This window comes from Aegilops tauschii, chromosome 7, assembly GCF_002575655.3.
Source record: "Aegilops tauschii subsp. strangulata cultivar AL8/78 chromosome 7, Aet v6.0, whole genome shotgun sequence".
In the NCBI taxonomy this organism is placed as follows: Eukaryota; Viridiplantae; Streptophyta; class Magnoliopsida; order Poales; family Poaceae; genus Aegilops; species Aegilops tauschii.
The window spans coordinates 444,569,383-444,581,318 of record NC_053041.3 but is presented as its reverse complement, the minus strand read 5'-3'; the positions used below and the strand labels follow the sequence as shown (position 1 = coordinate 444,581,318).

At 46.3% G+C, this 11,936-nt stretch overlaps 1 protein-coding gene and 1 pseudogene across 1 annotated transcript; one reads left to right on the top strand and one right to left on the bottom strand.

Moving 5' to 3' along the window:
- Positions 1–7,588: 7,588 nt before the first annotated feature.
- Positions 7,589–8,176, top strand: LOC141028123 (uncharacterized; annotated as a pseudogene).
- A 269-nt stretch (positions 8,177–8,445) lies between these two features.
- Positions 8,446–10,443, bottom strand: LOC109732671 (flavone O-methyltransferase 1). Its single transcript, XM_020291851.4, has 2 exons — positions 9,940–10,443; positions 8,446–9,396 (listed from the first exon to the last, which is right to left on the bottom strand). Exons 1-2 carry the CDS (start codon positions 10,347–10,349, stop codon positions 8,724–8,726), a joined length of 1,083 nt encoding a protein of 360 aa, XP_020147440.1. The 5' UTR covers positions 10,350–10,443; the 3' UTR covers positions 8,446–8,723.
- Between the last annotated feature and the right edge of the window lie 1,493 nt (positions 10,444–11,936).

Genomic DNA, 11,936 nt, shown 5'->3' with positions numbered 1-11,936 from the left:
CGGAGGCCTCACCCTCTTCCATGTCCAAGGAGCCAATCATCATCGATATCTCCGACAATGAGGAGTAGCTTGTCTTATTAGCTCACTACAAGGACCCATGCTCAGTTTGCTAGCTACTGCCTTTCCTTAACAAATTCTAGTGAATTGTGCTATCTACTTTCACCATGCAATCTTCTGCTATAGTGTATATGTTCTATATGTCTTGCAATGCGGTGTTCAATTAACTGCTTGGTTCAATTCTGCAAATGTGATGTTCAATTCTTCAGGGTGCAATATTAGCAAGTTGTTAAGTATGCTTGGTTTGGTTAACTGTCTGATCTTCTATTAGGAGTATGTTATATTGTTCAATTGGTGTTTAGTTAACTGCTTGGTTCATTTGTTGTGGCCTGGTTCACTTGTTGTGGTGTTTAGTTAACTACTTGGTTCAATTCTGCAATGCGATGTTCAATTGATGTGGCTGCATTATCTTAGTGTATACCATGTGAGGAATAAATCGAATTTGGTTGTACTAAATACATGAGAAACAAATACAATTGCTATATTTCCAAGTAGTTAAGCATGCTTGGTTTGGTTAACTGTCTGTTCTTCTATTTGGAGTATGTTATAGTGTGCAATGTGGTGCTCAGTTAACGGTTCATTTGTTGTGGTGTTTAGTTAACTGCTTGGTTCAATTCTGCAATGCGATGTTCAATTGCTGTGGCTGCATTCTCTTATTGTATACCATGTGAGGAATAAATCGAATTTGGCTGTACTAAATACATGAGAAACAAATACAATTGCTATATTTCCAAGTTGTTAAGCATGCTTGGTTTGGTTAAATGTCTGATCTTCTATTAGGAGTATGTTATATTGTGCAATGTGGTGCTCAGTTAACATTTGGTTCATTTGTTGTGGTGTTTAGTTAACTGCTTGGTTCAATTCTGCAATGCGATGTTCAATTGTTGTGGCTGCATTCTCTTATTGTATGCCATGTGAGGAATAAATCGAATTTGGCTGCACTTAATACATGAGAAACATATACAAGTGCTATATTTCCTAGTTCTTAATCATGCTTGGTTTGGATAAATGGGTTTTCCATGTGGCTTGAATTAATCTGATGAATCTGCAATGTGCTTATTTTTCATCAACATATTTTACTGATAGCATGCGAACCCTTACTTAACCTGATGACTAACTACCTTATATGTGTTGCAAGGAAACAATGGGAAGCACTGAGGTTTACAAGATGGTACTAACTATTATACCTTGCCTTTTTTTATTCCTTTGCCCCGTTTCCAATATAGAGAAGATATTTATGCACATCCTTGTTTTCAGGGTTCACTGATGATTACCTCTCAAACCACCTCTGTGGTCAGGATGCGAGGAAAGTTTTCATACAACACCCACGGTTCAATATTGAAGTGTTCCTGAAGAGGTCGAAGGATGGACGGTCAATCATCCACAGGCACTGGCCCAAAGTTGCAAAGACCTTCAACATGAATGAAGGCTCAATATTCGCCTTACGCTTCAGTAGTTTTCCAGATGAGATGCATCTCTCTATGTACCGTCTGAGATGCTAATTTCGAAAGGTTCTAGATGTTGCATGTGAAACTTGCTGCTGGTGCAGTTGTGTAATGGGGTAGCTGAGTGCTGAAGGTATATCATATTGTACTATGATGTATTTCAATTATGAAATCCTGCTTCCTTAATATGGAAATGGAATATATTATTTGCTTAATATGAATTTCAATTAGATTAGTAAATGGATTATTAATAATAGGGCAATTAGCTCGCTAATTGGCCATTTAGCTTGCTAATTGGGTTTTCCTATTGCAAACGGTTAATGAGAAACCACCGTGGGCGATGATCTCAGGCAACGCATACAGTTTCTAGGAATAAACCGTGCTGGATCAATGAACAATCACACACGACATTCTCTTCAAAAATGTTTGCGTTACGCCACCTTGCGCAAACGTTTTCCTTGGAGCGACTGTGTGGGATGTACATACGAACGGAAACGTTTAGCGGGGACTGACTGTGTGGGATGTACTTGCGACCGGAAACAATTTCGCCGTATAATTGTATTTTTAGCTATACTGTACGTATTTCCGTATTTGTGCGCTCGCCGGTCGCACACGACCTCATTTTGCCGAACGTGTGTGCCAGGAGGGCATATCCCTGACGGTTTCTGGGTCGTGTGGGAAGGACCCCCCTATCGCCCACACTCACTTGGCGACGGTTCCAGATGCCATCGCGGAAAGGGGTTAAACCGTTTGTTTAGGACCGACGCGCACTAGTGTCGGCCGTTTGCCACATATCACACACATCTTGTTTACACGACTCGTTTGTGTTCTTTTGGCTCATCGCAAATAGTTCATCCATGTGAACTGTACGCCGCATATCACACACATCTTATTAAGTTGAACCGTTTCTGTTGTGTTCCCTAATCGAAAACGGTTCGTCCGAGTTAACCGTATGCCGTATATCGCACACACATTGATATGGCTGCCCGTTTCTGTTGTTCCACCTCATCGCAAACAGTTCGAATGGATTAACCGTGTGTCCTACATCGCACACACATTGTTATGGCTGCCCGCTTCTGTTGTTCTGCCTCATCGCAGACAGTTTGAATGGATTAACCGTGTGCCCTGCATCGCACACGCAACTAAAATCTGAACCGTGTTTGATGGCTCCGCCATCGCAAATGTTTTGCACCTTTTTTGACGGTTTTTACACCCCCGTTTGCTATTATTGCATCGCGCACAGTTTCGGCAAAAGGTCTCTGATCGTAGTGTCGCGTTAGCAGTATCCTGCAGTAGTGTTAGCCGTGTGCGGTGCCCCCCTCCACAGTTACACACCTCGGTCATATCGTCGTAGTGCTTAGGCGAAGCCTGCGCCGGTAACTTCATCATCACCGTCGCCACGCCGTCGTGCTAACGGAACTCTCCCTCGGCCTCAACTAGATCAAGAGCTCGAGGGACGTCATCGTGCTGAATGTGTGCTGAACACGGAGGTGCCGTACGTTCGGTACTTGGATCAGTTGGATCGCGAAGACGTTCGACTACATCAACCGCATTACTAAACGCTTCCGCTTTCGTCTATGAGGGTACGTGGACACACTCTCCCGTCTCGTTGCTATGCATCTCCTAGATAGATCTTACGTGATCGTAGGTAAAAAATTTGAAATACTGCGTTCCCCAACAATTTTTACGTAGGAAATCTTTTTTTTTGTTTCTGACAATTGACACTTCATTTTTAAGTGGTTTCCTCACAACAAGCTTGAACCGACTTGACCGAAATTTCTCACAAACTCAAAGGAGGTCGGTTCAACTGCGATGAATTCCCCAATCTTGCCCGCCATAGTTTTGACTAGTGGACTATATCCATTTGGAAGATCATGGACCTGTATCCATATGTTGGGTTGATTAAGAGAAATTGTTGATGCTTTTGTAAATCCAACGTAAGGTGCGATCAACATGCTATCACCACGGAAGGTCCAAGGCCCTCCGAGCATAACTTTCTTTTAATAGCCAAGGCAAAAATTTGTAGTGTGAACAAATTGTCCTCGAGTAGGCGAATGCAAACTTCTTGAGCAAGGTCCCATGCAGATCTTTTCTTGAAAAACTAAAAGTATCTGAACCGACCCCTCTTATACCATCAGCAATCGCCATCTAGCAAACCCCTACGACTGCTACGAAACTCCCCTTTGAAGACCATGTCGTACAACTCTTCCTCTTGGAGACCCGATTCCTTCATCATCCTCTCAAGCTCCTGGTCCCTGGCCATCGACGAGAAGGCGCTGAATTGACCACCATCTATAAACCCTATACCAAAAAAGCAATCGTACAACACCACATCCTAATAAGATCCAGCTCCACCGGTGGTATAGCCAAGGGCGGGTAGCATTGCAAGACTGCCCCTTCAGCTTGAGCAAGAACTACGACAGAGGGAAGGAAACACATGGAAAAAAATCTGAACATCGAGGAGAGTCGATGAAACCCTAGGGGACAAGTGACATGAAGTGTTGGAAATGGCTACATGAAATGGGACTTCTTCTCAGGCCGCCCACACTAAGCAGAAGCCCATGTGAATATATATCGAGAGAGTCAGCCACAAGGCCCTAGCCCGTGGCACCTATTCAATGCTCGATAAAGGTTGTTGTGCAAACGAGCGCGCACACCCCTCCCTTTCTACGATTCTAAATATGCCGGTTCATTGAGCGCATGAGAGGGAAGATTTCTCCCCTGGTTTTGTGAAGCTTCCCAGGCCGGTTTTGGGAAGCTTTTGGACAGGGTATTTTTTCTTGATTTTCTAGACTAGAATTCGTTTGTTTTTTTTTTCTTTTCTCTTTTGTTCCTTTTTTATTTATTATATGTGCAATATTTTTTCAAATTCAATTTTTTTCTTCACTCATGATTTTTTTTAGAAATGGTGATCCTTTTCCAAATTCATGAATTTTTTCAAATCCATGATTTGTTTTCAAAATCGACGAACCTTTTAAAATCTGCGAACATTCTTTTCGAAACACATGAGTTTTTTTCAAAATCGGTGAACTTTTTAAAAAACCCGCGAGCTTTTATCAAATTCATGATACTTTTATTTCAGAACCAATGAACGTTTTTCAAATCCATGAAATTTTCTCAAAACCCATGAGATTTTTTCAAATTCATGAACCTTTTTTCAAAACCGTGAACTTTTTTTCAAATTCGTGAATATTTATCAAATTCCCAAACTTTTTTTTAAACCCATCAACATTTTTTAAGTTCACAAACTTATTTTAAATCTGTTCTTTTTAAAAAATCTATGAACTTTTTGAATGTCAACAGATTAGCGCCCAACTTCCCCCCAAAAAGAAAAACCTGATTAGCGCTCAAGGACATACCACGTCAACTATCGAAGGAAGGAATCCGACCGAGTGAGCAAGCTGCTTCGCTTTTGTTGGGCAGGTCCAGAAAGGCGGGCTGCGTGAGCGCTGGTTCTCCTAGCCGGCGCTTAAGGCGCTGACTAGGGGGACCTAGGCGAGCTGCGTAAGTTGGTTATTGCATTCGAACGAAACAAAGAGGTATCGAGTTCAAATATCACCACTCGCCCTCATTTTTTGAAGGTTGGAAAAAAGAAAATGCGCCGGCCTAGGATGCGCGGGGTGTGTGTATGCCCAATTGTTTACTTGTCTTTAACCGGCGCTAAAGGTGCCGTATAGGAAATGCGCTGACTAGGAGGTCTCACGCTAGCCGTTTGTCTCATAAAAAAACTAAAAAAATGTTAGCCGTTGCTTTGCTTTATCTCTCAATTTTTTTGCCTCAATTAAAGAAAAAAAAGAATCACCTACAAAAATACCTCAAAAACTAAAAGCCGTTGCTTTGCTGAAATAGTTTTTTTTTCATCTCTATCCTTCTAGAGCGAGCCGTTCTAGTGCTGTTATTCTGCGGCGAGTTGTTGGATGAATTCGCTTTACGCGTCATATGTTTCATTGAGCTGACTGACCCCACCCGAGCGAGGACTAGTACGAGTCTCGACTTGACCAGCGGCGGAGGCAGCGTACAGCCGTTGGGTTCAATTGAACCCAACGAGTTTTGCCTGCCACGTACATGTTCATAGGTAGTGACTAGTATGAACCAAGTAATTTTTTAAGGCTGAACCCATCGGAAAGTAGCTACACGCACAAGCAAAGTCTTTTAGCCCATTTAAAATATTCTAACTTGATTAGCCCAGCCCAGAAGCCCAAAAATAACCTTGATTAATTGATCGATTCCCATGGCTTGGCCCTTGTAGATATCCCAGGTGTACACGTACATATCCAGCGGGCCGCCGCAAGTCCCCCATCTCGGCAACTCTCCCGTCGATCTCGTCTCTCGTCCCCCTGGCGTCCTGTTTGTTCGCTCGCCGATCGATCGCCAGAGTCACCGCCGGCAACGACTAGTCCCAGACCAAATTTGAGGTATGGAAGATTAGATCACCACTGCTTTTCTCTTCTTTGCATATGTAATCTAATCTAATCTGGTAGCTTAGTTCGGCAATGAATTTTGCCCTAATTTTTAATTGCCTTTTCCTGAACTAATCTAAGGTTATGGAGCGATACTCCATAAAAGAGAAACATACCACCAAATTCAGATAATGACTTCAAGAGCACTGTAAGTAAAGTCCACCAAATGTTGTTGTTGAAGGTAGTCTCCCAAACTTTCTATTCAGAGACACAATATTTTATATAATTTTGATTTTACAAAAATGAATGATCTTGGTCTTGAACTTCACACTTATATCAACTATGTGTTAGTACATGACAAGTTCGCCAATTTGCACAGGACTCAATTACTCATGCACACAAATAATCATATTACTTTATTTTGGTGTATCAACCTCTCAAACTAGTACTGATATTGCTTGTTGCCACAACATATGTGGACATATGCTTTTCAATTATGAATGGTATTAAGAAACAATTGCACAATAAATTAATTCATGAGTGATCATTTAATTTCCATGTGAAGAAAGATATGTTTGTTAGCTACCATTAATAATGATGATATGTTTTGTCTGGAATGTGAGTGGCTTTACATTCTTCTTTAATTTTTATGGTACTTATTTGTAAATATCAAAGTGACTTGTCATTTTTTCGCTGTCTTTAGGAAGATTAGAAGTTGCACCCGAATCTATAAAACTTTTTGGTACTACTCTATAACAATAAGTAAATAAGTGATTTTATAACTTTGTCCAACATGTATGTCTTGCACTCTCCCGTTTTAATGCAACAACTATATGTGATATTGTATTTTTTATTTAGTATGCTATTTTTGACCGTTATACTCTAATAGTAAAATGATATGAATCTGGCTTTACACTTAGTTAAGTCATACAAAATTATCACAATGACTTAACGAGTGAATCCAATGGTTAAATTTTTTGGCTCCGCCCCTGGACTTAACGGATAACGATAACACCACCGCTGGCTAGACCTAGACGTAGCTTCTACGCAACGGTGACATGATCCACTTCCTACCCGAAATCCAGAACGGCAACTCCGTAGAAGTTCTTTCATTCATTTCCTTGTCTGCAATGATTGCTTCTACAAGCTGGGTGCCTCCACCTACTAGTGTCGGATTAATATAACATCAGAGGATCTATCTGGGCATTAAAACATTCGCGAGTCACGCAAGCACGGACATTCTTAGAGCATATTTAATAGATGGTTTAAATGTAAAAATAACTAACTTTTACACCGTCTGCGGCCAAAAACGCAGCTTTAACCATATGTAAAAAATTGGACCGTGGCCTCCTCATGATGTAAAATACAACACCTCGCGATGCAAATAAACATCACGAGATGCATCTGGTCCAAAACCAGCCGCCGCCCGCGAACCGCCCAACCGCCACTTCATTTCCTTTCCCGCCCGCCCGCCCGCGACCTCCCGCCCGTCCGCCGCCGCCCCGCCGCATGCCGCCCGCATCAGATCCGGCGCCGCCCCGCCCCCCGCCGCTGTTTCCACGCCGCCCCGGCGCCCGCCCGCCCGCCGTAGCTCCGTCCGCCACCGCCTCGCACGCCACCGCCGCCCCGCACGGCTCCATCCGCCACCGCCCCGGCCGCACGCCGCTGCCGCTCCACCGCTCTCCGATGGCGCCGAAGAAGACACCGAAGGGCAAGTCGGGCTTCTTCGGCGTGAGGGAGAAGCCCTCCGGTAACTAGGGTGTGGAGTTCTCCGACGCCGGAAAGCGTTGGTGGATCGGCACGTACCCCTCCGCCCACGAGGCCGCGCGTGCCTACGACGTGGCGGTGTGGCGTGCCGAGAGGCCTCGGTCGCACCTCAACTTCCCAGAGATCGAGATTCGGGCGGAAGCGGAGATGCTTGTGCCGCAGGGCATCAACATGAAGGAGATCACGACGAAGTAAAAGAAGACGAAGAAGCCATCGGTTGTCGTCAGTGCTGGCGAGACCGACGATGAGGCGATGGCGAGGTTTGCTCGGGAGCATCCGGAGTACGTCCAGGCCGAGCTGGAGTACTACTGGAAGCGTGAGGCGGAGCAGAAGAAGAAGGAGCCGAAGAAGGAGGACGAGGCCGGTCCCTTGACGGTGATCCCCATCGAGTCCTCTTCCGAGGATGACTGGGCAGACTTCTCGAACGAGGAGGAGGAGGAGGGGTGCGACGACCCGATGAAGGAGGAGTTCTGGGCGCAGTTCCGCAGCTCCGACGATGAGGAGTAGTTTATCTAGTAGTTTGAATAAGTAGTAGTTGAAGTTCATGTATGAAACTATGTTGAATTTGATGTTTGAACTATGTTGAATGAACTAGTAGTATGTCGTTTTAAGAAATTTACATCTTCATTTTGGACCATTTATTGGAGTTGCAAATTTGGACCATCAATTTGGATTATCTGTTGGAGTTGAGCTTTTTTCGGAGCTTCAAAATGCACTTTTTGCGGTGGACCACCAAATTTTGGACCATCTATTGAAGATGCTCTTACAGAGGAAGATCAATAACACTTCACTTCATATACTCTTCCTATAATCAACAAAGGAGAGAAATCATGTCATTGCATCACATGCAACCTTTAAGAGCAGCACTATTAATAGTACAGTACATTTCGAATGGGTAGATCGACGGCACAACCAGTAGCATTCAGAATGATTCAGAGCTAGGATGACAAAATTAGGAAAACAGAGGAAACAGCAAGCCAAAGTACATATTCAGCAGCGCCAGCGAGGAAGAAGAAGATGGTCTCAAAGCGAGCGGTGGACGGTTGGCATGGATCTACTTGGTGAACTCGATGGCAAATGCGTTGGCGTAGATGTAGGTGGTCTTGATGGCTTTGAAGCCGGCGCCCTTGGCCAGGGCCTCGAACTCCCTCTCGTACCTCTCCCTGCCGCCGGGGTTGTGCGCGAGCATGATCATGTCGACGTGGAATACCCCCTGCGCCTTGGGCGTGGCCTCCGGGTTCACCGGCAGGATGCACTCCACGAGCACCACCTTGCCGTGCGCCGGCAGCGCGTCGTAGCAGTTCTTGAGCAGCGTCGCGCAGTGCTCGTCGCTCCAGTCGTGGAGGATCCACTTCATGAGGATGGCGTCGCCCGAGGGCACCTTCTGGAACATGTCGCCGCCGACGTGGGTGACGCCCGGGAACGGTGGCGCCTCGGAGATGACGTGGGGGAGGTCGAAGTTGATGCCCTTGATGGCCGGGTAGGCGGCGACGATGGCGCCCACGGTGGCGCCCACGCCGCCGCCCACGTCGACGATGGTGCCGAGGCCCTCGAAGCCCTTGTAGACCTCGAGGAGCTTCTTGGTGATGATGATGGAGTGGTTCTTCATCCCCTCGTTGAAGACGCGGTTGAAGCGCGGGTCCGTGCCGTGGTACTCGAACGCCGACATCCCGTACGCCTTGTTGAACGGGATGCCGCCGTCAAGGACCGCGTCCTTCAGGTAGTACCTGGAAATAGCATTCACATACACATTTTATTCCAACAACTCGTTCCCACATCTTTTGAAACAGAGACAAAAGGGTTGCTGTATCACCGGCTTAAAAGTCCTCTAGTTTTGTTTTTAACATGAAAAGTCATCTTTTTTAAACAAGAAAAGTCCTCTAGTTAATGGGCTGCGAACCCAAAATTCGTCCTTTGGTTGTTGACTATTATTACTGCGAGAAATCTCAGGCAAGAAAAGTCACCACCATGCGGTTCGGTTCTGCTTGTCTGCTTCTGAAGCTGACTGCCGTATCTGATACGTAATCTTTCGGTTTCTAGATGAACTCTTCGGGGTTCTCTAGCTCGTGCTAACTTTAGTACTACTACAACTACTATTTATTACATGCTGCTGGAGCTCAATTTGTTAAAGAGAGAGTTTTTTTTATGAGAGAGAGATGTTAAAGAGAGAGTTATGCTGCCGGCTGGGCACTCCCGCATGATAGCCGGCCGCAGCAAATGGGCAAAGTATGGAAGAAACAGGGGATGCTGGAGTGATCGATCTAGCTCACCAGCTCTCCATGAGGACCTTGTCCTGGTTCATGAGCGCGAGCGCCGCCATGGAGACGCCGTCTTCGTTGGGGGTGAGGAACTTGCACACGGGCGCGGCGCCGTACCGCCGGGACAGCCGGCCGTCCTTGCCCTCCTCCATCGTGCACGACACCACGTTGTACGAGGCCAGCAGCCGGAGCATGCGGTCCACCATGTCCGCCGCGGCGGGATTCGCCGTGGACGGGAGCTTGGCTGCCACCTCGGCGGGCGTCAGCAGCTTGCCGCCGGCGGCCACCAGGGTCTCCAGGAGACCCAGCTCGATGGCGTTCTTGAGCGTCATCGGGAGGATCGACGACGAGACGAGCTGGAGAGCATACATGCACGCCTCCTCGTCGGCGGAGGCGGCCATGTCGGCTGCGGTGGAGCCCATGTTTGCCTCTGACTCTGCCTCTCCGGAGCCGAGCTACTGCTGGTGGTTGTTTTTGGTGTGAGCGGGCGACTGAGCGATGAGGAATGCTTTGGAGGGAGGATGGGAAAAGGGTTATATGGGGCTGTCTGCCTTTACCAACCACTACACCAATTGGCTTTCTGGCCTCACCAACCACCGCACCACACCAAATGGTTTTCTTCTTTGTCTTCAGGAAAAGGAAGGGAGAAATATGGCACACCAGAAAGTTACACTCCCTCCATCCTAATACATAGGGTCTAATTGTTTTTCAAGGTTGTCTTTGATCATTGATGAGATTAAAAATACATGAGAGGTATGATATAACAATTAGATCATTATAAACTCTTTTCGTATACGAATTTAACGGTAATGCTATATGTAACATGTATGCCACATATTGTTGCTCTAACCCGTGGTTAAAAGCAATCTCGAAAAATGCATTAGACCTTAGGGTATCTCTAACGGTAACACACAAATTTCCACATCCGTCCGCGGACATGAATGCGGGAGGCCGCCATCCAAGTATATCCTATATATGTCCGTCAGTAAATTCAAATTCCAATGTACTCTGATCCACACAGCGCGCCGGATCACACCAACGTCGGATCGCATGCACGATCAGAACCCAAAAGAGGTAAATATGTTTAGTTTTTACATGGCCAAATCCAAAAGAATATCAGTCTGGTAGTCCATGCATTTCTGCCCTGCCGGATCAACAATCCCAGCCAGCTGCTCCCCGATCATGGAGGTGCGCCGTCGCGTAGGCCGCCTCCGCCTCCACCGCGTCCTCATAGTCCGCCGCCGCAAACTCATCTTTCTGTCGATGTAACATCTGGTAGCGGACGGATTGCACGATCATTCTTGCATCGGCATCCAAAGAGTCGACATTCAAGGTTAGCATCTTGGCGTCCTCCGCATTAGCGGCGATCTTCACCCTCTTTTCCTCGAGCGCGTCCTTCCTCTCCTTGATTATGGTCCTCCTCTCTTCGAGCTTGAGCTTCTTGTTTGTCGCCTCCATCAACAGTTTGAACCTTTCCGCCTTCTTCTCCTTCTTGATGTTCGAGCGCCTCACCCATGCCTCCACCTTCTTCGCCAAGATGTCCTTGAACCTCTCCGTCAGCTTGGCCACCGCACCTTCTCGCTTCGCCCTCTCCTCCTCCCACTTCTTCCCCCATAAATTTGTTCTAACCTTCTTCGGCAGTTCTTGGGTTGGGTCGGTAGGGTCAGCGGTTTCTTCCTCGTTGGCTTGGGCAGCGGTCTTGACAATGAAAAGGTTCCACTTCGGTTGCCCATTCAATTTCAACCAACAATGCATGACAATGAAGAACTTCTTCTCCAACTTCTTGTACAGCACACAAGCATGAGTAGGCTACAAAGTGAAACAATGCCGACAATGCATATCCGTCTAGCCAGCAACAAAACAATACATGCCCGACTAGTGATCAAGAAAATTAAAGCATATCCGGGTAGTGATCAACTTACTTGCTCGGTGATTTGTGCACCGCTAGGCCACCGTGCGATGAGATGCTTCAAGTGCCCGCAATACTTGGACACAGCCTCTTGGATGGT

Excerpts from the sequence above, each read along its gene's own strand:
- LOC109732671 (XM_020291851.4), bottom strand. The coding sequence starts at position 10,349 with ATGGGCTCCACCGCAGCCGACATGGCCGCCTCCGCCGACGAGGAGGCG. Across the intron at positions 9,397-9,939 it reads AAGGTCCTCATGGAGAGCTG|GTACTACCTGAAGGACGCGG; the intron begins GTGAGCTAGATC and ends TGCTATTTCCAG.